The sequence below is a fragment of the Fringilla coelebs genome, assembly GCF_963513975.1.
Source record: "Fringilla coelebs genome assembly, chromosome: 1".
NCBI classification, from domain to species: Eukaryota; Metazoa; Chordata; class Aves; order Passeriformes; family Fringillidae; genus Fringilla; species Fringilla coelebs.
Genome location: NC_140028.1, coordinates 15,650,194 through 15,677,274, shown reverse-complemented (window position 1 = coordinate 15,677,274; position 27,081 = coordinate 15,650,194). Strand labels below are relative to the sequence as shown.

Here is a 27,081-nt window from a genome sequence, read left to right as displayed (position 1 = left end):
CCAGAGAAGCTTCCTCTGTATTATTTCCACCATGACAGAACACCAAAGTGTAATTCAGAACAGAACAGTTCAACCATCTCCAAAATCTACTTACACCTCACCTACTTTTGTATCTCATTTCCCTCTCTGACACAGGTCTATGCCTTTAGCAGCTACAAATCTCTACTGAAGTCTTCCTTATTTCTTAACGGGCTTTAATTGACATTTAACACATTTTCAATCTGGCAAAAAAAAAATCCACTGAGCTTGTTAAACTTCAGTGCAGAATATTACTGCCTTCTTTCTCCATTTACATCCTCAATCCTAAAGAACTAATTCAAAACACACAGGTTGTTTTTAACTCGTTCCACGTATTTGTTTTGCTAACTTTGCAGACCTCCTATTATGTATAATGTTACTGCTGCTTCCTTCCATACACATACAGAGTCAGTCTTCTATTCCCAGTTATCCAGGAGATCATTTTTTCTCTCTCAAATATCTCATCTTAGCCTAATTATCTGTTCCAACTTCTGTTCCCTGCTGGTTATTTTGGTGCTACAGAAAACTAGAAAAATTAATACAGTTTGAATATTTTTTTGCATAGGAAATGAAACTCAATCATGTGGCACTGTAGCAGGATACTTCTATGACCTTTGATTTCAGAGGAGTTCACTGTATGAAAGCAAACACAAAAAAAAAGGTGCCCAAGGTTTTCAAAGTAAAATATCAGCCTGGCAATTTGACAGATATGTGAGGGCTGAAAAAAATCTGCATCCATATCTACATAAATATTGCAGTCACTATAGTTTAGATTGGAAAAGAATAAGTACTTAGTCTAAACCCCAGGTTTCACACACTTATGACTTCCCAAAATATTCACCTTAGAGGCTGAAATATTCCATGCTAGGTCCATATTTAGAGGATGTTATTTTAAAATACTAAACTGCTCTTCTTCAGCCATTTTAGGCTCTTGGTATTCAAGACACAATGATATGCAAGAACTCAAGAGGAAAAAAAGACAAAATCATGACAGCAACATATGTGAGTTGCCATGGGCTAAATCTTTAACTTTCTTCTTAAAAAGTTCAGGAATAAAGACTCATCCACCTGAAAAAGCTCCAGCTGATGCTGCTCTTTTACACCGCACTGGCTGCTCCAGCTACTTCTACACTTTCTGTCATGAATTCAGCAGCATCACTGAATTGCTTAGGTTGAAAAAGACCTTTGAGATCTCCAAGTCCAACCATTAACTGGTTTTCATTCCAGCTTTGGGTTCCAGAATCTGATTTCAACGCAGTTGGTGGCAGCAAGAGAAAATGTGAACACAACAAAATATGGTGGGGATCTGTCTCCATGTCCCACTGTTTTTCTATGTTCTGAATGTGAAGGCTAAGAAACATTTGTGATACAGGAGGACCATTGCACCAGATTGTCCAAACAGATTAAAATAAAAATTAGCAACCGCCCCAAGTGTCTAGCACATTGCAGTTGTAACTTCTCAACCAAAACTGGGAAATCTTAAATTTCTTCTCTAAGCCAGTTATACTGAACATTTGTAATTTTTGTTTTTATTTTTGACTCCAAGTTAAATAAAACCTGTATTATTTGCTATGACTAAACATTATTTGCTATGCCAAACATTTATAAAACCTGAGCGACCACAGAAAATTCCAGTTCAATTCGGCCAACAAGTAAGAAAATACTAAAATATCATTAAAATGTGCCTTTATTTTTCTATTATAAGAGAATTCTCCATAAACCAAGTTGACTCTGTTTTACAAGACTTTCCTCCCAATATAATAAATTTTCAAGATTATCATGAACAGTGTAAAGCTGTAAATTACACTTCTTGTTGAGGGCTTCATCAACGTTTCTTCAGTTGTTGTAATCCTGGAGAGCCTGAGCCATGAAAAGCTTGCCCAGGTTCTGTGCATTGAACTCCTTAATATTCTGGCAGTAGGTATTAATTTGACCTGTCAAAAGGAAAGAGAAAACCCTTGTCAGTTTTGAAATTCAGAAAGACACGCCAGAACACAGTTTTTCAAAAGCCAAATGTGTATGAATCACTGAGGATTTATAGAGAAGACACTAACTCTGCTCGAATACTCCACCCTTAGGAATTTTATATTTTCAGGATGCCCAAATGTGTTTGGGAAGAAGAAGAAACTAAATTAGGAGAGCAGGTAAACTGGTATGCTCAAAAAACCCCTTAATTTTCCAGCAATACTACAAACAATTTCTGAAAATACATATGACAATAAAAAGAATAAGCAATTATTACTGCTGAACTGAAAGCTCAATCACATAATTTCTTCAATTTAGCTGCTCTAAAAATTCTACAAGACTGAATTTCAGTTCTGTTCTTATGCATATGCTTTTTCTATTAAAATATTTGCAAGAATTATTTTTCAGCAGCACACTGAAAATTGTGCCATTCCTCTGACATTCTGCTAGCCTTTTTTTCTACCTAACATTTCACTTTATTTCAAAAATCATCAGGGTATGAAGATTTGTCAGTGCTTTACAAATCAAATGTGCCCATCAAAACATTTTTATACTCTTACAGCTACGAGTTATTTCCCTTGTTAGCTACGAACAGCTAAACCTGAAGCCAGTTTAATCAAAATTAAGGCTGTTTAGAAGGCCAATAAACTCTCCATTTAAAGCTCTATTTGAGAAGTTTTTCAAAGCCTCAGAGACAAAGACCTAAGTTTTATGCTTTATCCACAAACTTTACTTCATCTAAGTTAAAGTAGATGCTTTCAATTCTTCCCTTGACTATGGTAAAAGAACAAACAAAGAAAGTGCTTTGGCTGAAAACTGTCTTTTCCTTTCCTTTAAGTATAATAGTTTTCAATTCCTTCTCTCGTAAGGGGTGATTCATCCTAAGTTTTCACTTTCATAAAACACACGTCTACACATATACACTCTTCAGTTGCATTTATAAGCTCTGCTAGAGCTGAATATTTAAATACTTTAATGCTGCTAAGATTCAGTAACTGCTAAAAACTATAAAAACAATAGGGTTTTCTAAAAGATTCTGTAAGGAATAATAAGTCAAGAATATTCTTTCTTATAAACACAGCACTTATTATCAGTGCGAAACTATTAAATATAAAAATAATAATCTCTTGGTCGCTTCAAAATTCAGGTAATTCAAATCCACTTTTTTTTTAATGTCAAAGCACTCTCTGATGTACAGTACCTTACCAGGATTTTGAATTTTCTCTCAGTACAAAACAAGGTGATAGCTATCTAATCCAAAAGGCCTGCTACATTTAAACAATTTGCTTTCTTATGACATTTTCCAAATTTATTTTACTTAGCAGGGCACCTAGGTTGCCTGACCTCTCTTGGCACTGTGAAGTCCCAGGTATTTTTACCCTTTCAGGAGGCACAGAACAGGCACTGACAGTGACTATGCCTGCAGCCAACCAGTGAACTGAAGAAACTGGGGGGTAGTATCTCTAACTATCTATGCTTGGTTCCCATTTATATTTTCCCTCTCCTGGTAGTGCAAGAATATGATGATAGTTTCCCTAAATCTCTGGCCATACAAAACAAAGAAATTATCTCCACTCTATTTAAAAACAAAACCTTCTCAGACACTGCAACAACCAGTTTAAACCTAGAATTATTATCAGTAACTTGGGGCTGCTGTGAACTGCTCTGAATCAGAAGTTCCAGCCCAAAGAGCTTATTCCTGAGTCTTGTCTGTACAGCTCCTGAACTTCTGGAGCTGAGGGAGGGGCTGGGGCACGAGTGAAGGGGGGAGTTACACCCATTCATGGAGAACGCCCTCCCTGTGGAGCATTTCTCCATCTCTCCTTTAAAATGTCAAATTTTCAATATCAAGGATAGGATGTGGAATGTTACCAAGCCAAAACATTGTACCATGATGGCAAAGGTAATGAAAACTTAAAATGCTTTCAAAGGATACAACTGTACTTTTTCCCAAGCAGGTAAGTCTTTTGCTAAAAGGTAATTTAAAAGCACTGCTAAACATTACCTGCAATTAGGAGTGACTCCATTCTTGGAGGTGGTTGTGGTGGTTTAAAAAGCTTATTGATGTCCTCCTCAGGAAGAGGGGGCTCTCCTCGGCTTTGACGCTGTATATTTTCTTGCTGACGTCTCTGCTGATACTGAAAACAAAACAACAGAATCAAAATGCAGCAGGACTTTAAAAGCTGCAAAAAAAAATTATTTTCAGATGTTTTCAAGAAACCAGCAGGTATGTTTTTAAAATGACATTTTTTAATGCAATTTAGGTTACTACAAACAATATAATGCAATTCACAGTTTATTTCAATTCACAGGCAACAAGGCATTCCCCATCCCACACACTGGCACCTTAAATAAGTGACACAATGGAGAATTATATAGTACTGAGGTAGTGGGGTTAGCTTCTTCTAAAATTTTTCAAAGATAAACACTGTATCTGATGGAAAGAATAGAGCATGGTTGAGAAAGGCCTCTCTTGCCTCACACAATAGAGAAAAGAAAGGGTGGAATATGTAGGCATGAGAAGCCACCACCTTGGCTAGTTGCACAAACCAAAATTCACCATTTTAAGTAAGTTAAAGGTCAAAACAACATTAATGTGAAAGGAGAAGAGAATTTGATTAAATAAGGTATTTTAAGCTAAAAAATATTAACTCCAAACTGAGAACAAAGTGGTGGCTGAAACCAAGCACAATGGTTCATTCCTCCATTAATATGCTAGAATAGCAGTTTGTAAAAGTTTTTCTGCTCTATATATATATAAAAAAAAAAAGTTGTTTTCCATACTTCTCTTTGCCACAGAGATTACTCAAACTTTATAAAAATTGAGACAAACGTTTCTGCAGCTATCAGATAAACATTTGTTCTTGTAAAGCTCATAAATTCAGGAACTATGTGAGATTTCATACTGTATGTGGCAGTGAGGATTTAGCTATAAAGTTTGTCTTCAAAGTCCTCACATTCAACACAAGAAAAAAGTCTTTAAGGACACAAAGAGTACAGAGTGTTTTCTCTTGCTTATTTAAATGTATCTGTGATCCAATGAGTTTGAAAACAGTTCTTACTTGGTGGCACAATCAAATGAAGTAACTTTTTTCCAGTAGTAGTGACAAATACATGTTTTTGGACAATGTTAAAAATAAAATCTGAAATGCCCATATTTGTATGTGAATTGCATGCAGTTACTTCTTTCTTTGCATTACCCCATTCACTTCTCAGCAGTCTGCCTATTATTCTTTATTGAAATGGCTTGCTCTTAATCACAATTGCTCCATTCTAGAAATGAAGTTACGACCACTAAGTATGCTGCAATGAGCCACTACTAAAGCAGCTATAGTTAGTAAAGAAATTAACGAGACACCATGGAACCTACTTTGCTCTGCTTTTCAAAATAAATAGATCCCCTTGTTGTCAACAAAAACCTTTGAAGTAGATGCCATCTTTCTATTCAAATTAGGCAATAAGGGGAAAAAATTCTGAAGATAACATGCATGAAGCTTCTATGTCCTTGGGAATTCCATGGCCAGGACAGACCACTGATCATGTTCTGCTTGCCTAAAATATTCCCTGTCCAAGCTACACTTTACTTATGTGAAAAAAAGCAATTTTGGTTTTAAAACAGTCAGTGATGAAGTCTTTTACATGAACAACAGGTGCTCTTTTTAATAATCACTTACTGTGTGTGGCAATACCTACAACATTTTATCTTAAAAGTGATCTGGCCCATTTTCAGTTGGCCAATATTGTATCTTGTCATATCTCTGTCTGCTAGATAAAAGAGCTCAAATTTATTCTTCATGCAGGCATCTCTTGAGTAAGCAAGTAACTTGTTAACTTATCACATTATGTGAATTCTGTTCACCAAAATCTTCTCTCCAGGCTTTCAAATAATTCTCATAGTGCTTTTTTCCAATTTACCACCATCCTCCTACAGTCAGACAGAGCACTGCTTTATCTGTGCAGCAAAAGCATAGAAAGTAATACTGTCTTCAAATACCAGAATAGTTAAGGTTGGAAGGGACCTCTGGAGGTCACCTTGTCCAACCCTTCTGCTCAAGCAGGGTCACCTAGTGCTGCTCTTCATACTCAAGATTCTCTAATCAATAGATTTTAATTTTAATTCTCTAATGCTTTGGATTTTAAAGAGGCCCTTTGGCACCAGGAATTGAAAGTCAGCATCACCCAATCAGCATCACTATTTATTGATACTAAACATGACTCTAATGTCCTTTTCAATCAGAGAACAGTCCAATTTCTTCACAGTCCACTGGACTATGCTTCTTTATTTCTAGATGCATGACTACACATGATGGTACTAAGACACAGTTTGAAGCAAAACTTGTAGTTTCACCTCTTTTATTTACTGAATCTCTTATTCCTGTGTCCATGGTGTATTTATAAATTATTTTGGTTTATCCTAAATCACTAATAAACATGTAAAATAGCAAAGAAAGCTAAATCCATACCACATGTCACTAGAAGTGAATTCATTTGGTAATTGCCCACTGACTAACCCATTTTATAAATCTTTTTGTAGTGTATTTGCATGACAAAATTTTGGTAGCAGGGTACTACAGGGGTGGATTCTGTGAAAAGCTGCCAGAAGCTGTCCCCATGTCCAATATGGCCAACAGCAGCTGGCTCTGAGATGGACCCACCACAGGCCAAAGCCAAGCCCAACAGTGACAGTACCTCTGGGATAAAACATTTCAGATGGGGAAAAAATGCCAGCCAAGAGGGAGGAATGAGAGCATGTGAGAGAAACAGCCCTGCAGACACCAAGGTCAGTGAGGAATGAGATTCCTCTGCAGCCTGTGGTGCAGAACAGGGTGAAGCAGCTGTGCCCTTGCAGTCCATGGAGCAGAGGAGGAATGTGAGGGGATCTATCCCTGAGGAGGAAGGAGCAGCAGAGATGTATGATGAACTGACCACAGCTCCTATTCCCTGGCCCCTGCACAAAGGAGGGGAAGAAGGAGAGAACACTGGGACTGAAGTTGAACCCAAAAAAGGGATGGGTGAAGGGAAGGTGTTTTAAGATTTGGGTTTATTTCTTATCACTCTACTCTGATCTGATTGATAATAAATTAGATTAATTACCCTAAGTCAAGCCTGTTTTGCCTGAGATGGTAATTGGTGACTGATTTCTCCCTGCCCTTAGATCAACCCATGAGACTTTTGCATTTTTTCTCCCATGCCCAGCTGAGGAGAGGAGTGACAAACTGGCTTTCTGCGGCATTTGGCATCCAGCCAGGGTCAACTCACCACACTGCTTAACAGGTCTATTTTTGAAAGATCTTGCTTAGATCCCAATTCAATTGTCTTGGATAACACAACCCACACTGTATTTTGTGGAAAAAAAATGCTCTCATTTAAATTTCTCCGTGTTACCAACCTGATGTTTCTGCTGCTGCTGCTTGCTTACGTTCCTCAGGTAGGTATTGTATTTAACAATGTCTTGGCTCATCTCATCCACTCTGTCCATCAGCAGCTGCAGGCTCTTCCCAAGGTGATTACTGAAATAGGAGAAACAATCATGAAAGATGAAATTTACTACAAAAAAAAATTTAAAAAATTATTCTGTCTCTTGACAAGTATTTCTGCACCAATGGCACCATTTGCAAATTTTTAAGCTCCTGATTATCTTTGTTCATATATTTATTTGATGATACTTTACATGGCATCTCCTCCTCCAGCATCTTTGCCTCACAGCAAATACCAAGTTAAAGTGTTTTGGTCTTTCCAGGAACCTCCCCCTAATGAAAACACAATGCCTTGCATGAATTTACAATTATTAGAGATGCAGGTCACACATCTAAAAGAAAAATTCTGATGCTTTTGTGACATGCAACCCAAGCAACATTCCAGGAGATGTGCTCAAGGTGTTTGGTTTCAAAATCCTTTTTAAAATTCACTACTTGAATTTGGTTTTGCACAAATTTTTAATTATCCCTCTGTTAAAAATTATTCTGAGTAAGAACAGTTAAATATTCTTCAAAACTCCATCTCATTAACCATGCCTGGAAGTTCAGCAGACATGGTTTGATCCTAGCTGTTGAGAGGGAGTCTGTCTCCTGTCCAGCCAGCTCCACATTCCATACCATAGGCAACATGGAAGCAGCAGGCTGGGCGTGTCCAGCTATGCGATCTACTGCCTTGGCCAGACAAATGCAGTCTGTTAAACAACTTTTATTGTTACCATTTTTAGCAATGCATTCAGTATTTTGCAGGAATGTTCAATTTAAGGTATACCTTCCAAGTGAAAGTTTTGGAAGTTTTTAGGTTGGTGCCCATGGAGACATCCTCCTAAATTGCGTTTACAGGGTAGAGCAGTAAAAGAAGGACACTTTCTGCTCTCTATTGATCCCTTTGATCAGAAGCTGTTTTGTTGGCTCTGTTGTCCAACTTGGCTGATGACCAACAACTCAAAAGCTAAATTCCATCTTTCTCTTCCTCAACTGAAATCTACTAATAATCATGAGAGTTTCTTTCCAATTTAAAGTTTGGTGCACTTCAATGTGAGAATCACACCCTTCAATCACTGTTTCACCATGTTATCTGAGATTCTCTCTTCTTTCACAATGCTTTCCTGTAGCAAACACGGGGCTAGCAAGGGACCCATGGAGAACAGAGGCCTAGAGATAAGAAAATGCCAAGTCATAGTGACTAAGCCAGAAGCCCCTCTCTCCCATCCTCCAGACCCTAGCTTATCTCTCTGTGATCCCATGGATTACTTCTCCCTAACCCCTGCTATTGGACAATTTGTGATCCCTTCTATCCCTATATAAGGGGCTGCTTTAGCCCATTCTGGTTAGAAGAGCCGGAACCCTTCATGGACCTCCCAATAAACCATCGCTGTGGAACCACCGGGGCTGCCTCTTCTCTCTCTCTCTCCCATCTGCTTGCTGAGAAGCCACCGCTAGCCAAAGAGCCTTTAGCAAGCTAAGAGCTGAAAAGTATAAAAGAGCTGAAAATCACTAAGAGCTGATAATCACTTAAGCTTGCTAAGGTAGCCACGGCTGATAGTGGCTTGGGTTTCCGGACACTGAGCCTCCAAAAGGCTGAGGTATCTGGCCCCAGCTCGCCTGCCTGCCTTGGGGCACACAGACCCTGCAGGAACCCAGCTATCCAGCTATAAGGGGCCCACGTGGCTTTCCTTTCCTATCATCCTACAGCCTATGGACCAGAGAAATTAACTGGAAGACACAGGCATAAAGTCAAAAGAGAACCACACATGTAATACTGGGCACATCCCTAAGTGTAAATTATTTCCAGAATCCATAGAACTCATAGCTGGAGACAGAAGCTGATTGTGCACATAGGAATACCTGCAGAGAACAGAGCTGGAGACACCCTTATCTCTGAGTGCAAGGACAGCTGTTTCACTCACTGGGCTGCTCACTGAACAAAGGTCTGCATCAGGAACTTCAGACCACAATTTATTTACAAGCCAGAGTGTTAAATCACACTTTTGTACAGAGGCAGATGGTGTGGAGGATTTCAGCGCCACAGCAGCAAGAAAGGCGCCACTATAATAATTATTTTTAAACTTCTTGGGGTTTTTTGGTTGAACATTTCAAGCACATGATATTTAGAACTGTGGAATATTGCCATGGCCAGGAGCTTGCATGTTTTCAGTGTTTTTAGAGTTTATATTGTATGGAGTTAGTGTTGGAACTGGATATTATCAGAAATGCCTGTATAGGTACATACTAATAGCCTTGTAAGGTATGTGCACAACAGAAATACATAATTATTTTACAGATAGTGTCCATGTGAAATATAACTGGTTACAAAGAATGATTTTATGTGAATCTCTTTGGGACCAGCTTAGTACAACAGAGCACAGAAACAGAGAGTTATTGTCAGGAGTTGCAGTAACACAGTGTTTGCTCTCATTGCCAGGGCAACAAAAAACAGATAACTTAAACAGATGTGAACTGAGACATGAAGTGATAAGTATGCTGCAAATACAGAACCAGCTTTTCCTACAGTTCTCATGTGGCTGATACCCTTTTCTGCTCCATCTCTTAAAAAAATAGAAAGACAAATAGGAATCTGTTTGTAAAAATGCATATGTATGATCTTTAAGGAAGTTTTATTCAGCTGAAGTTTATTCTGCTGATACTTTGGAAGTTAGATCACATTGCTCCAGCCCATAACACTCATCATACACTTAATTTGCTCAAAGGGTGCTTTAGGCACCTCCATACATTGTGCATTTCCTACAGCAGATCTCAAGAGATGACACTGCCAGGTACCTAAATGCCCTCTATGTATCAATACAATAAAAAAAAAGTTTAATTTTTTTTTTTTTTTAATTTTCTTTTTAAAGTGGTGCCAGTAAGTGCTGCTTGCATTCTTATCTAGACTCAGCCCCCTACAGGGCTCTGTGACTGTCAAGTGTAGACAATGCAGAGCTCAGCACTTGCATTTGCTGTCGTTCTGGGGGGATCAGTAATAAAGAAACTGCTATTTCAATGGCTGCATTTCAGTCAGCAGATTCAGCAAAAGAGTCAATTAAATTGAGTTTACATTTAAATTAGTGAGTAATGCAGACCAACAGGAACAGACCTATAAAGCAAAACAGCTGGTGCTGAGAAACCAATGGCCGTGCTACATGTGTTTGGGGGGGTTCTTATCACTGCTTCTGACATGGTCCAGTGATCTGCAAGTGGCTGAGGCACAGTAATTATCCTCCCAAAGCCTTTTTTCAGTTTAGTTTCATCTGAAACAAAGTCTGAGATCACACAGTGGTGATAACCTGATGGCACTCTTGAATTGAACTAGAAAAGTCCCCCCTCTCACATGGGAACTGTGTTCTTCTTTGTGAAGGAATATAGATAAGGGGGGAGGGGGGAATTAAAAATCAGAAAAAGTACCTGCCATGTGGATCTAACGAAGAATAATCTAATGTGAGAACATTCCTTCACCACAACTGTTACCAGAATCATGGATCTGTAAGGAATGACCCATAGAACTTCTGGAAGTTTATAATTTGAGTGTAGCTTAGATAGCATAATCAAAAATGCCCCAAACACATAACATTTCCATTTCCATTGACAATTTCCAAAGGGAAATTGTCAAAGCCTCTTTACACCATAAAACATGCTAGAAACTATAGTCTGGAAAGCAGCTTCTTGAGCTGTGCATTTTTTCTGTAACAGCCTTACATGTGATGGGATGTAACTGTTTACCCACAAGGGCAGATATAAGATCAGGTCATTGACACATGAGATTCCTTGTTTAACACTTATCAAATACAAGGATCAATTAATTCTGAGGGTGAAAAGTAGAAACCTGTGAGCAGAGTAGCCTAACCTGCAGACAACACTGATGGTCTTTCCTGTCTTGTTCTTCCTGCTGGCAAGCCCTGCAGTTGGCAGTGATGGAATCCAGCACCCACAGACAGAGAAAGCAACAACGATACATTAACCGACCCCACAGATCACTCACTGCACAAGGGCATTCCTCTTAGGATACAGATCTGGCTAAGAGACCTGAATGCAAGCCTTCCTCTTCCCAAGGGAGCGTTCATACCACCAAAGCCTCCCTTTGCAGATATATTTTAAGGAGAGCAAAGGTCCAGTTCAGTGTTGCCAGCAAAGGCAGTTTAAGGGGTTCCACCATCAGCATCTCCCTGCCTCTCCCTCTTTCCCACAGGTTACAGCACTCTGAGCTGTATGGATTCAGCTGTTTGCGTGGGCACACTCCAAACTCTTTCAGTGAAACAGTCCACTGTAAATGCAAAAACACCCCCTGTTGGGGTTTCTATTTTTTTGGGGGGAGGCAGAGGGGAAGGCTGGAAGGCAGGAGTGGGAGTCTGACTTTTTCCATCAGACTATGCCACAAAAGCTATTTGTACAGCCATATTCTGAAACAGATGAGGAAATAAAAATCTTTGAGGGTAGGAGGGATGTAGAGATGAAATGGGGGTAGTGGGGAGAAACAAGACAAACAGCTGGGACTGGAACCTCAAACTGGCTCTGCTTCTGTAGCATTCATAATGGGGAACTACACATGAAGCCCATATTTACTTCAGCATCTTTAATCAGAAAAGGACTCCAGACACACTTGCTAAAGGTCTGAAACACCCAAAATGAAGCTTCAAGTCAGACACCCAAGCTTCAAAGAGAAGCAGCAATTCCTGTGGTTCCCAGTGTGCTCCCAGTGCCTGTGTGCTGCTCACTACTTTGCCTGTGTCCAGGCACAGCTCCCGGGCTCAGCTGGCACAGCCCACGGGCCTGCGCTGGCCCATGAGCTGCGGCCCTGCTCCTCTGAGACCCGAGTCACGGTGCTGCACCCCGGCACCAAATTTTGGGCTATAACAATCCTGAAGCTGCACATGTGCCAAAAAGACAGCCCCCTAAATGCCTACCATTGCCATAATTGGACCCCCTCGTATATTTAATTTTATTTTGCTTGTACCATGGCTAAGGAAGATGAGAACAAGGGACAGCAAGAGGAAGCGATGGAAAATGCTATATCTGCTGCTCATTTTTTCCACTTTCCATCAGCTGCACTGAGGCCCCTTCTCATCCACTGCTTTTTGGGAAAGGTGCCATCCTGTACAGAATTTTCCTCCTGGTGGGAACAGCTTTGGGTGGATTAGAGAACTACTGCTGGGCAGAGCACATCTTTTTGATTAAAAATGTGTAAGGTACGTTCCCACCACTTAGCAGAACTTGTTTACATCTCAGCATTTCAGCCTGAGTTCAACCTGTGTTGTTTAAGAGGGTTTTGTCTGAATGATATATGTAAGTCAAGAGTCTTGAGTTCCATTCTGTTTTCTATTCTGGCTTTGATGTGTACCTTTGGGCAACACATTTACTCTCTCTGTGTCAGGTTCCCCCACCTGCAAATTAGAGATTTTCATAATTATCTTAATAATCCGTTAAGCACATTGAGAGTTTTGAATAAGCAGTGCAATGTGTAAAGGTTAATATTGTTTTTAAAAGCCAAAGCAACCCTTCTTATGTTACTTCTGCAAAAATACTGCATCTGATGTTTGAAAAATATAACTGCCAAGTAGATGTTAGTGCAGTAAATGTTCAGCACATGTTTGCTTCTACTGACGCACACTATTAGAAAAATTGCTTGAGACAAATTGAGATATTATAGAACAACCCTATTATGAAGCTAGACCACAAAAAAGCTTTTTTTAATTTAAACTAGCTCATCAATAGAATAAGGAAGAGATGGATGAGAATGAGAAAGTTGGTTGTAATTATTTCCCTGCAGATCTGGAACATTATCTGACAGGATTTTAATTCTTGAGTCTCTATCAAAAGACTGGCAGTACTCCAAGGTCTTCAAGACATTTTGGTCCTTAAGGGTAGCAGGATAACTGTTTGAGTAAAAGGCCTTTACTTGCTATTACTTGCTAACCCTGTGCTAGTCTGCCTTCAATCTCTTTGCCTAGAGTACTTGAGTCAATTTATATTTCACAAGAGAAACACAACTTTATGTCCAAAAAATTAAATTACTATATACAATTATCACAAATATACTTCAAATGGAGAAAGGTAGTAACGTGCAAGCAAAGTGTCTCAAATAGGTAGAGCTTTAAACTCAGACAAGGTGGGTGGCTGAACATGTGAAAATCTTGATGAAGTAAACTCTCCAGAAGAGAGGAACTATGGGTAAATAATTTTATGGCCAAAATCATTGCTTCAGAGAGTATAAAAGTTCAGGGATGCTCCCAAGGAGACAAAAAAAGCCCCCCAAAAGCCCAACAAATTCGAGACTCCAAAGAAATAAAACAACAACAAAACCCCAAACAAAAACAAACAAACAGACAATCAAAACAAAAAAAAAAACCACAATCAAACAAAACAAAGACAAAAAGCAAAAAACAAGGCCAAACCCAAAAAGTAGCTTTGAAGTTACTGTCAACAGCAAAGCTAAGTGAGAAAGATATGCACTAAAATTAAAAGTTGATATCTGAAATGTTTTAGCCTAAACTGCTGAAAGACAAAAATGAGGAAATGAGAAAATAAAACTCCAGAATAGTGGAGCTTTGAACTCCCTACTTCAGGTAATATATGCTTTTACAAAGTAGCCTTCGTAGCTGAATTCAAGTAAAAACTAGCAAAATATTTCAGCAGGCAGTACCAGTCACCTAACCTTGAATTTGCCACCTGCTTTGCCAGTTATAGCGATATAAGATATCATTGAATGTAACCTGCCTGGTAACTAAAAGTAGTTATCAAATATTAAACAAAGGACATATACAAAAACCCCCAAACAACCCAATGGAGTAATTCCCAAAACTTTCTCTCCTTCAAACCAAACTAAGCACCTTGAGTTCCTCAAAGAGATCAGGTGAGCTTCAAAAATCTGTCAGGAAAGCCTGTTTTTCGTTTTGGGCTGGTACTTCTCTTGTTCACCTCTCATTTCCATTACTGATACGAAGACCAACACAAAAGCCTGTCTTGCACCAGACATTTAACACCAGAATGGAAAGTAATTTGTACATTTCTTATCTTTTATCTTGAGTCAGGACAGTGGCACACAACAGTTACTACTTAAGACCTAAAGCTGTGATTTGTGATCTGTTCAAATTACTTTCCATTTCCAGAATTGTATTGTGTCACTAGCAGCAGCCCTTACTAGATCCAGGGTGCCAAGTAGTCCCAGACCTTTATAGAGGAGGAAACCCAAAGAATCAACTGAGGGCAATGCTGCCAGGCCACCTGGGAACCTTCTGTATCCTCAGCATGGTCCTCATTTTCACCACAAAGTGATAGCGCTCACAAGAAATCAAACCATTATCATCTCCTACATCCAGTCCTCACCCTCTCCTCAAATGGGAAAAGCTTTGTGATCTTTGACCATGGAAAGAAAATTACTTACTGAACACCTGCAGAGTCAAGCACACTGAGTATCTCAGCGAGAATTCTTCACTTCATTAATTCCAATGTGCAAAGTAACAACTTTACTGGACAGAATTACTGACTAAGTATTACTTGTGGCATTTGTAAATACCCCAGCAGAGTTCAACCCTATACCCATTCTCTCTTGATCACTTTCTCTAAAAGCCATCAGATCCCTCTGAACATCCACATAAGCTCAAGTAGAGAAAGTGGAAAATTTCTGCTAACTTAGGCAACACAGGGACCACTAGAAATACATATCCATTAACTTCAGCATTTCATGATGGGGGAGGGAAGGGGAGCAGGAGAAAAAAGGAAAAAAATAAAAGGCCACTAGGATCAGAATCTTGATGCCAACGTGAAGTGTTTTACCTGAAAAATCTATTCATGAATACAACCTAGCTTCTACATGCAACAAGATACTGCATTGTTTTTTGTATTTTGTTATTTTGGTCAGATCAATAATAATCCAACCGTATTGTGTTGTGTAAGATTTAAACACTGCCAAATTTTTGATCATACTGCTAGAAGTCATGCTTACTTTGTTATCAAAAGTTGATTTTCAGGGCAAACTGCTACAAGAAGAAAAAGTTATTCCTAGACAAAGTTATGAGAAGATCATTTTAGAAACTCTTGAAACAATTTCCGACACCATGAATGCTGTCTGTCATGACAATCAGTGGCATTTTTGCCAGTTTATCAAAGCCTTTATTATTTTATTTTCAAATTCATCCTGCTACCTGAAATTTCTTTTTTATTAAAATAATCTATGTAATTACTAACAGGATAGTTTTAAAAACCTATTTTTTATAGATCTATTTGCCTGAAATTTCTGAGTGCCCATATTTTCTTGAAAAAACACACTCTGAAACATTTATACATTTCAAGCACTGCAAGTATATGAGGATAAGAGACTGAATTTAGTCCTTGAATCTAATGCTACAGTTTTACCATGCAGTTTTTCCTTCAGCAAAAGAACATGAAGGGTAAAGTGTTAACCCCATTAAAAGCCAAGGCAAAGCTTCCATGGACTGTAATGAGACTGGGATTTCACCCAAGGTGTTAAACTGTGGTTTGGGAAAGCGAATAAAAGTACATCCATTATTGTAACAAGTACTTACCTGCTAGCCAGACTGAGCAACTCATGTCTATCGGCTACTGCGGATTTCTTTTCCAGTTCCCACAACATCACATTGATCAGGTATGAATTCTTAATTACAATAGGCACTTCTTCAAACATGTTTTCATATGCAATATTTGCTTTTTTCAAGCTGTGAAAAAAGTTACAGAATATTTACTAATATAAACAGTATCTCTCTTATTCTCTTTGTTGAATTGTTGCTCCAACAAACAACAGTTTTGCAAAAATTCTTGATTTTCATAGTTCCACAATTAAACAGGAGTCAAGTTTTGTTAAGAAAGCATTTGCATGGCAAAACCTCATGCTTACAAAGACTAGGAAAAGCTGCTCTAGGAAAAATTCTCAGAAGACAAGCAGCTGCCTTGCTTGTTAATAGATTACCTACGTGAAAAAGCCTCCAGCAAGAGACTGTACTGACAGGATTAACTCTGCCCCTTCCAAAATATTTTACTGGTTTTCCTGCCATCAGCATTTCTTGAGCAGAACTAAACAGTTAGTTACCACATGATGCTAAAATACCTTTAAAATATCATAACTACTACAATGAAGAACAATTTCCCAATACCTGCATAAGTAAAATTTTTACTGACCAAAGTAGAAGATTCACAAAATATAGTATGTTTTGGAATAATTCAATTCTGTGGTGAATATTAAAACATAAATTTTTAGTGTGTATTTTTACAATACACACATTAAAAACTATTGCTGTTGCTTTAAATAAAGTGAATAAAGTAGACAGTAATACTTTTCATAAAATATGGATATAAAAGCATGATCTAGAAGTCTCTAAGGAAATAGAGCCTTAACTTCTTTATATTCGTACTGGATTTTGGAACAAAAACTTTTGATTTTTGCCTCCACTCCTCCTTTTTTTTTGACTCATCATGGATTTGTTTGCTCATCATTGCAGTTTAAGACACCAAGCAATGAAATGAATACATTTTTCCTCAACAAAGTGATTTTAACATATTCTTTGTGCTTTTGCTATTGAACACTAAGCAGTCCGAGGCAAGGGATGCTAAGGCCTACATCTGTAACAAGATGCTAATCTTTTGAAACAGAGAAATTATCCTACTTTACTCCAGAAGACGGTGTCTACATGGGGAGTTAATTTAGAAAAAATACACTGGGACAGCTATTCCAGAATACCTGTTCTATTTTAATTCTGGGGGGAAAAAAGAGCTTAAAGACAGATCAGCTATTTCCCTCCCTCCATATATTTTTTTCTCTGTGTTTGGCTCTGCTCCCATGTACAGCTATCTACCCCATGGTCCTTAGAGCACACCCTCTGACTACCCTCAAACCCAGTTCGGGTGCCCCCACTTCTGGAAATGCCCAGCCAGCCTTTCACACCTCCTCAGCCCACTGAGCCACTGCACGACTGTCACAGCCCATACAGGTCTGTTTTCCCCAGCACACACTGCTACATTTTAAAATACAGAGTTCCATAATCCCAGGCACCGTTCTGCATCCCAGTAACTCAGCAAACCCTATGAGGAAACATTATTTGAAGTTACTTACGCTTCTGGAGAGAAGTCTTTTTCCTTGCAAACTTCCATCAATTTGGGAGTCAGCCTATATGCCTTCAGTGACAAAGACCCTTGGGCAGTCTTAATGGGATCTATTATTAAAAATGGAAAGAAGCCTATTATTACCAAACCCAGACTGCCTTTATCTTTTTAAATATCTGAATGACATAAACAGGAGGAAAATTACTAAGTAGTCCTAGTGAAAAAAAAAATTAAGACAACAAACACAGAAAAGACACTATAGCAGAAGCAGTCCTATTGCACTGCTATGTAAAATACAACCAACAATATAAAGTGATGCCAAGTAGTAAACTTAGCTTGCAGAACTTGGGGGGAATCTTGATCCATTCTGCTCGTATTATTTCCCCATTAAAGGTCCAATTCACATCTCCTTTTTTTGTATTAATTATCCACAGAATTTATGTAAGAGTGACCTCATTTAAATAAAGATTCTTCCTTGCAGTCATTCTGCAGTATATTAAAATATTCATTAAACTAAATTTATATGAAAAAGAGTAATTTTAGAGTAGCAATAGGCTAATTCAGATCAAGCTGCCATGCCACTTTGTGCCTGACAATGTAACTGGTATATACAAAGATGCGTTTTGCCTTGAATTTAGGCGGAAATTTTCTAAACAAACTGTTACATTCCTTGGACAAAGAAGCTTAACACTTGCAGCATGATAACAGCTGAAGCATGCCAACACAAGAATAAAAGCTGTGTTAACATTCATGTTGTCTGAAACTTAACACAGTAAAACTTTTAGCAATCAGTGATAAAATGAAAACCAAAATAGACTGAAACAAGTGGAAAATTCATCAAGGTCTGATGATGCAATGTTTCCAGCCAATATAAGTATACTTTAACAACTTGTTCTTTACTGTAATCCAATTGTTAACATACTGAAACAATTTTGGGGCAGCTCATAAGATTGATCGTATTCATTAGTATTTTTTCTGACAGATACTCAGGACGTTACATTTACTTCTCAGCTGGAAACTATATGCAAGTCTGCCAGATATGGCAAACTGTGAGTGTTTGGGGAGGGGGAGGCTATAAAGCTGTTAAATTGCCTACGGTTCTGATACAGCACAGAACATCTGGTCTGGAGAGCTTGAGGAAACACCATTAAATAGGCAGAAAAGAAAAAAATCTTTGTGCTAAGAAACAGTCCAGGTTTTGTATGCTTCTGTCAGAGGTATTAAAAAAACTTGGCAATTCGTGTGATGATTGGTCAGTCACGTACAGAGCCAGACACGCTAGCAAGCGGGGTTTGTTAGACATCTGGTCGGGTTCCACCAGCCCCTTCCACGAGGGAGGGGAGATGAAGGAATAAAAATGAAGCAGCTACTCCAGCATTCCAAAACGTACACATCAGGGCTCTGATAGCAAGAAAAATAAACAGAAAGAAGGAAACCCTGTCTAGACTTAGCTGCTGCTGAGGCTGCCGTAGACACAGGGTTGGTATTTACTCGAAAAGGCCTGCCAGGCTACTCTTACAGGCAAAAGACAGAATACAAAAATAGTAGTAATAATATTAAGAGGGGAAAAGAGTAATAAAGGAAACCTCATACTAACCGTAAATGAGAACTACAGACTCCTCAATTGCATGCTGGTAACTGAACTGGGAGTCCAGGAGGGCACGGGTGACAAAAGAGCCATAGTATGTGGATTGGTACCAGCCAACGTGAAGATGATCAATGTTTACGTGGCGCAGGCTTCGCATCATTTCCATCTGGTATTGGACTGGATTAAATAAAAGGCATGTTAAAAAAGTAAACTTACATAATCAGTACTATTTGAAGAGAAAGCTTGATATTAAATGAGTCAATTGTATTTTATTTTTATTTTTGCAACTGCCTAGAAATTTGTTTACTCACTGGACTGTCTTCATTAAAACCCAGAGTTTCCTCAGAGAATGAGAGTAAGACCAACCTGAGTAAGCAGACTTTTTTCAGGTGCAGTTAATTGCTAAAGTGATCAACAAACTGTTACAAGTCATTTACAGTGTGCATTACCTTCCGCATTCATAAAAAAAAAATCTGATCCTGGGTTTCACTAAGCAGTAACATTTTACCATTTAGTAACAAAGACTTATTGTGATTTAAGCTGCAGTACTGTCTGGAATTAGGTAACTTTTGGAATCAAAAGGAGAATTATTTAATGAATATATGAAATAGATTATAAACTGCATCTTTTTAACAACATAAAACTGCATTTTCAATATCAGAACTTGAGGAACAGCTATAGCTGTTAGATAGTTTTGATTGCATTTTATTTCCAATTTTCAACACTGTTTCTTCTTTTTAGGGGTATGTAAATGCAAAGGATGCATGCGTGTACATATTGTTTATAATACACATATATCTAAACACAGCAAGTTACCTTAAACAGTAGAGAACATATTTTTTGTAAGGCTTTTTACACCAACAGCTACAATGTTTCCTTGTGCCAACACAAAAATTCTATTTCAATTAAATGCTTCATTCAAACAATCACCTTCATGGAAGAGAGTTCTGTTCAGGAATATTTAACATAATCCCATCGAGCAGAACAACACACTTTATCACTTATCAGACCTTTTAAACAGACAGACTGCTGGTTAAATTTAAGGGAAGAGAAATCACTGTGATTATCAGATGAACCAACATTCAGAGCCAACTCACAGGAAATCAAATGCAATAACACTACACACTCCTTAAGTTTTGTTTGCAGCTGCAAAAATTACAAAGATAACACACACACCCCCCATGTGTTCATTTTTTGGTAATTTTTTTCAAGACTTCTCCTTGTACCAATGCAAATATGATATTCATTATAGAAGAGAGAAACACAAATTAATTAGCTGCAGAATGTGCTACATTTTCAGACCCCACTTCATATCCTTTCTAAAGGGGGAAAAAATCCACACACTATTTAAAGATATGAGGAGACATTCTTCAAGACTGGACAAATATTTTTCCAACTTATCACTCACCCTTGCAGCACAAACTACATTCTGCAGTCTTCTTAAATTGCTTTTTCATTAAATTGCCATATCTGACTGACTGTTGTATTGAAGTAACCCACATACACTTACAGACTTCTATCAGTACCTGCTGGTGATTGCATTCTGTACCTATATTCTATTCTATATAGTATTTTAACAGGACTTACTTGAAATTTGTGTTCCATCCAGGGCACCATGATAATACAGCATCCCAAAACTAATACAAGAAAACCATCTGGGCTCTGTTCTAACACAGCCAGTGAAGGAGAGGCCTGCTCCATGTGGGTGCCTCTAAACCAAGGCAAATCTGGAGATGCCTCTACACTCTTCAGGGCAGACTGCACAATTGATCAAATAGATATTTCCAAGTCAGAATGAAACCTTTCCCTTTGCCAGACCAAAGCAAGCTCATTGTGCTACTTCCAGAAACAGAGGCCAGGCTGAACAAAGCTACTTAGCCAGAGCCCAATGCTTTTGCATCTCAGTGTTTAGCTCAAAAGCAAGGTCTAGTTTGTCAAAGAGGCTCAGCCCTTAAAAAAGTTAAAAAGTTCTTAAAAGTTTTTGCGGATTTTTTGGAGGTGAAGGTGGTAAATTTCTAAATTTTATAATTAAAACAAGAACCCAGACCTCCTCCAAAACAAACCAAAAGTCTCATCATGTAAGCATGATTTTGAATTGAAAAACATATCCAGTTATTAAGTGCAGCTAGAATAAACTCTTTTGGTTAAAAGAAGCTTTTCAAAGGTATATCTGTGTAGAAAACAAGAATGACTTGTTTCTCATATGACTTGCTACAACATGCTAAAAAATAAAATAATATTTAGATCCTTTGTAGCCAAATGAAGTCATTAAGAGAAAAAATGAGAAAGGATTTTCAAAAGCAGCTGAAACAGATAAAGGACTTAGTGATAATTAAATTAAATTTAATTAAATGTGGAGTTTTAGATGTCTGAGCTAGACTTCTTGCAGTGGCAATTCTCTTGTAATATTGGACACTCTCAAAGCAGAGGTGGTCATTTAATGATGGGGAAAAGATACTTAGACATAATTCCTATGAAATCATGCGGCTGATACATCCAGATAATTTCCACCTTGAGAAGTGTAATATTCAAAGAACAGAAAAACATCCAGATCTTTTACAAACTTGAATAAAGGCATATCATGCTCTCAAAAGTGTTCCTCTGAGAGCTAACTGGTAACCAAGTTCCAGGAACAAGTTCTTTTCTTAAGAACAGTACACCCAGCTACATGTAAGAGATGTAACACGATGCAAGAGATACTATCCAGAAGAAAAAGGACTCACTGAAAACCATCCAGATTTCATGTCAGCAATTCCTCCTCTCATGACTGTTAGCAGTTAGATGATAATGAAGGCAATAGTGGAAAAAATGTCAAAGAACCAATAAAGCATCAATAGCTAACATCTTTGCCTTGGGAAAACAACTGCAGAAATTAAAACATGATGCAGTCCCCACCAGGGAGAAATGGAAACTCTTTTAACTAAACATATATATTTTATAACATGTATTAGTAGCTAGATAGCTCCAACAAGCTGCCAACTTGCACAAATGGATAACAGCCCCCAAGCTGCTTTTGTTGATACCGTTACCACTGTTTCTTTACATTGTTTGCCCAATCTACAGAACGTCATCTTTTTACCTAGAAGCTTAGCACAGACTGGGCAAGAGCTCCTTCCCTCCTTCTATTTATTACTCAAGCCGATAGCATTTGGGACAGTTGTGCACCTTTTCACGCCACAGTCCCTCCCAAGCCACTCTGGAAAGCTGACACTGAAAGAGCCACTTAGTCTAAGAGCGCCCAGAGCTGAGGTGAGCAAAGAAAAGGGCAGGGGAACAGCCAGACCAGGATGCTGCCTCCTTCTCCCTCACATTTAGATAGTGTACCTACATTTTGAAAGAAACTAATTGTTCCGGGATGTCCTTATGATGAGGAAAGGCAACAGCCACGCCTGCACTTCCCAGCGGTGCCGCTTGCACTGAGAACGTGCAAACTCTGTCTCCTGAGCCTCCAACGCTATCCTGAGCACCTTTCTGACATTCTTAGATTTTAAATTTTTTTTTAAGATTCTTGCTCTTCTTATTATTAAAAAACACCACCTCCTCCTTCTAAAATGGCAATTTTTTGTTAGCTTGCAAACAAATGGGTGGGAGGAGGGAATTAAGGAAGCTAGAAAGCATTACTTTAACTTGTCTAAAGCAAACAAAGTGCAAAACTATACAATACAGGGTTTGAAAATGACTGAGTTGTGTGGATTGGATTACCAAAAAACCTTGACTGAAAAATCTTGACAGTAAACCCTATTACAGTAGTTTGTTTTAATAAATACTGTAAAAAATTTTTTCAAAAAATAGAATAACAAAGACATTTTTCTTTTCTAGAAAGTACTGCAAATATTAGAAACTTTATCTGGGCTTTAACATATAGGAGATATATACCCTACCTTACCAATAAAAAAAGCCCTCAAAAAAAACCAAACAAAAAAAAAATCACAACAGAAGAAAAAAATACACAATATATCAGACACAAGGCAAAGAATTGAACACTGATGCAATGGCCCATTCAACATTGGGACAATTCAGCCATGTTTTCTATACCTTAAAATATCTGGTCAGTAATTTCACTATTTGAAAACCTAATTTCAGAATAGGTCAAATCAGCTGAAGCATTTAAATAAGTCCATCATTATTCTAAAATGCAAACAAATCTAAAAGCCTAGAGTTCAAAAACAACCAGAAGATGATGCAAGCTTACTTATTACTGAATTCTTTACCCAGAAAAATTCATTAGAATTCACCTCTCAGGCGATCACATATGCATATTGCTGAAACTCAGTCCTTAAATAGTTATCTTTATCATCAGAGGAGATGCATTTCAACATGACCACATTCAGACTATCAGTAACTATTGTGACATGTGAAACCTATGTGGTGTGGAGGCAATATATTTAATGACACCTCACTGGCTCGAGGCCCTAATTTCCAAAAGATAACTCAAGTTGATACACCTTAAGAAATTTGATATTAAGAGCAGCAGTCCACATGCCTCCTGAAAAGCCATGCCCCATTGAAATGGAAAGACTCTGTGCCAGTGTTAGGTGCCACAGACTGACTGGTTTTATGCTGCTCATCGCCAAGCCTGCTGCAGTGGACCCTGTGCAAAAGAAGTAACAATCAACTCTAAGCTACAAACCACTAAGATCTGTGCAGCCTTCAGTCTGCCACTCACAATACAGTGTTTGCCCCAACCCTCATTTCCCAAACTTGTCCTTTTAAGTGTGCTCAAAGACCAGAAGTTGCATGTGCCTTCAGGAGGGTAGGTCACTGGTTCAAGAACAAAGTGGACCTTTACTGCTCCCTCACCTTCTACAGCCTCCTCACAAAGCCATTCTCAAGGAGAATAAATCTGAGGATGAGTATTGTTTCCTCAAAGAATGCCGAGCACCCAGAAGGCAGATGAAGTAAAATTACCTAAAATTTACTCAAGATTAGGCATACTGTCGAAGGGACACAAAAGTCCATGAGAAGAGACAGCATCCAGTTTCTGTGCCAACAATTCTCTGAATTTAACTAGCAACATGAACATGGCAAATTTTGGTTAATCTGGTCAAAATATACTGAAAAACAACAAAAATATTCCTTTTATAGCACCGCTATTAATGTGGGTTGTATTTTTAATGCAATAATTTATCTGTTTTGAAGTGCTACCATGTGGTAGCATGCGTACTGAACAAGTGCTATACACTTCGCAGCACAAAAAAATTTGGGTTTTTCTATACATATTAACTTTGCCAAACCACATGTATGCTTCAGACAGTATCTTCAATGACTAAACCAAGTTAGCAGATGCTAGTTCAAGGAACCAGCATATGCATTTGAAAAGAAGGAAAACTGATTTATTTAATTTAGCACAGAGAATTATGGAGACAACAGATTAATTCGTTTCCCTCCACACACAAAATCTCAATTAATTGTCTAAAAAACTGTGAATCACAATAACTGCATCTATTGATAACAATTCCAATTGTGAAGATACAAAAAATAGGAATGCCACAACCAACTTGTTATGGTTAAAAAATACAACTAAAAAGAATGAGAAAAGAAAAACCAGAATTCAGAATTAATTCCAGGAACGGCAATGTTTCATCTGAAAAAGCCTTTAGATACAGTTGAAATCTATTTCTCTGTCCAAAGTGTGCACCACATATGCATACAAATATTTACAGATTTTTATCTATATCCAACCACCTCACACATACACACTTCTCCCAAGACAAATGCACAAGCTCAGTAGCTCAACAATTCCCCTATTCACGGAGAAAAAAATTAAAAGTAAATATTGCCTTCCTCAATAATATTAATTTCCTCCTCTGAAATATCAAGTCATGGTTACAAAACAGTGCTCTATTTTATGCACTTCTGCTATACAGGGCTGGAAGCACCTGACCTCGTCTAAACTTGGAAGCTAAGCAGACCAGGGTCTGTAGGTAGCTGGATGGGAAAAAAAAAAATCACATGAAAAGTAGGCAAAAGTCCAAGAGCCATAGTCATAAGAGCACAAAAGAAAGAGCAAATCAAAAGACTTAATTCAACCCCATTTTAATTAAACTGAAGAATAAAAAAAAGGGTAGAACATATCTGGCCAAATCACGGAATCACTATCACTAGGTTGGAAGAGACCTTCAAGATCACCAAGTCCAACCCAGCCCTAACACCTCAACTAAACCATGGCAATGAGTGCCACATCCAGTCTCTTTTTAAACACATCCAGGGATGGTGACTCCACCACCTCCATGGGCAGACCATTCCAGTACTTTATCACCCCTTTCTGTAAAAATCTTTTTCCTAATATCCAACCTATATTTCCCTTGGCGCAGCTTGAGACTGTGTCCTCTTGTTCTGTCAGCTGCTGCCTGGAGAAAGAGACCAACCCCCACCTGACCACAACCACCTTTCAGGAAGTTGTAGAGAGTGATAAGGTCACCTCTGAGTCTCCTTTTCTCCAGGCTAAATAACCCCAGCTCCCTCAGTCATTCCTCATAGGGCCTGTGTTCCAAGCCTCTCACCAGCTTTTTTTTTTTTTTTTTGAGGAATTTTGTGTTCTAATGAATTAGCAACAGAGGAAGAAAAACTGAACATTCACAAATCTGCATTTTCTGTACAGGCTATGAGATAAACTGGCTACAAATCTTTTGGAATCCCCTCCATCTATGCTACCAACACTACTGCTCTAACAAAAGCCAACCTCTTCTGAGTGAATGCTGATTACAGCACCCGAGGCTTTGCTAGGACCTTCATGTTTTTCTAAAACAAAAAGGTCCCTGCTTTTATGAGAAAAAATGAGAGAAACAGAAGTGGAAAGACTCTTCAGTACCAATTCATTATGTACATTCAGTAAACTCATTCATTTTTAACCTTGATCACAACTCAATGTTAGTTTTATGACAGCACTGTGTGATATTAATTGTGCTCAACAGAATATAAAGTACAGGACACCCAGAGGAGATATCACAATCAGTAGGTGAACAGTGAAAAGTAACAGAACATAATAAAAATAAAAAACAGCATTTAGAGTGCTTCTGTCGGGAGAGACTTACCCAAGTGTAAGCATGTACCTCCAGACAGTTATTTATTACCAGTTTAGCCAGCAGTTGCCAGAGCACAGTCCCCACCAGAGCTGATGACCATAGCCCTGGTATTAGGGACAGGGAGAATTGTCCTGGGATCAGGAACATCCCAGCAGAGCCAGCAGTGACTGCCCATGACTACCTTGCTACTTTACAGAGGAGGCTCCAAGCCATAGGCCAGCACAAGGACAGCTGACAGCTCCTGACCAAGTAGGGCAAGGTAGGAAAGGACAGCTCTGTCACTGGTGGGAATAAAGGATGAGGACAAGTTTTGAGAGCAAATGAGTAAAACAAGGGAATGGGGAGCACAGGGACGTGCGTGACAGCACAACGGGAAAGCAGAGAATGGAAGCAAACCACTTCCTGCACATGTGCTGGCACTCACCCAGGGTTTTCTGACAGCAGGTTTGGGCCTCTGGTCTAAGCACACAGCCAGTGAATCAGGAGGCAATCAAAGCCATCAACCTAGTGTAGCATTTTATAAACACACGAGCAAACACTCAGATAAGCCTTTGGACAAGCTAAATCTCACTGGCCACACAATTCTCTACACAATTCAAGATAATGGGAACTTGTCCTGTTTTTAAATAAGTCCATCCAAGCCTCAATACGACTCTAAATATGATGGGTAGGACTGTCAAGGTAACTTGAGAAATTGTCTAAAGTATGCAACATTATTCCAAAGGATAAAAGCATTATAATACTATCTTTCAGAAATATTAAAATACTGAGTTTTCAAAAAGCATTTTTAATTCCAAAATCCACTACAAACTAGCATCTTGAAATAAAGTTAAAATCAAGCAATATAATTCAACTATTTTGTTGGCAATGATTATCTAGAAGAAATGGTCAAAAGAGAAAGCAACATATTGGAAGGCTTTCTGCCTATCTTTTGAGTATTTTTTTCACATTTATCTAGAAAGAT

The 27,081-nt window shown here is 38.4% G+C and overlaps 1 protein-coding gene across 1 annotated transcript in view; it reads right to left on the bottom strand.

Moving 5' to 3' along the window:
• Positions 1–1,687: 1,687 nt before the first annotated feature.
• EIF3H (eukaryotic translation initiation factor 3 subunit H) overlaps positions 1,688–27,081 on the bottom strand; it is an 88,121-nt gene continuing 62,727 nt past the window's right edge. The window contains exons 3-8 of the mRNA XM_084213571.1: positions 19,102–19,269; positions 17,515–17,614; positions 15,974–16,123; positions 7,373–7,493; positions 3,989–4,121; positions 1,688–1,952 (exon numbers count right to left, since the gene is read on the bottom strand). Of these exons, the coding sequence (XP_084069697.1) occupies positions 1,855–1,952; positions 3,989–4,121; positions 7,373–7,493; positions 15,974–16,123; positions 17,515–17,614; positions 19,102–19,269 (770 nt within the window). The 3' untranslated portion in view covers positions 1,688–1,854. The remainder of the gene's footprint in view (positions 1,953–3,988; positions 4,122–7,372; positions 7,494–15,973; positions 16,124–17,514; positions 17,615–19,101; positions 19,270–27,081) is intronic.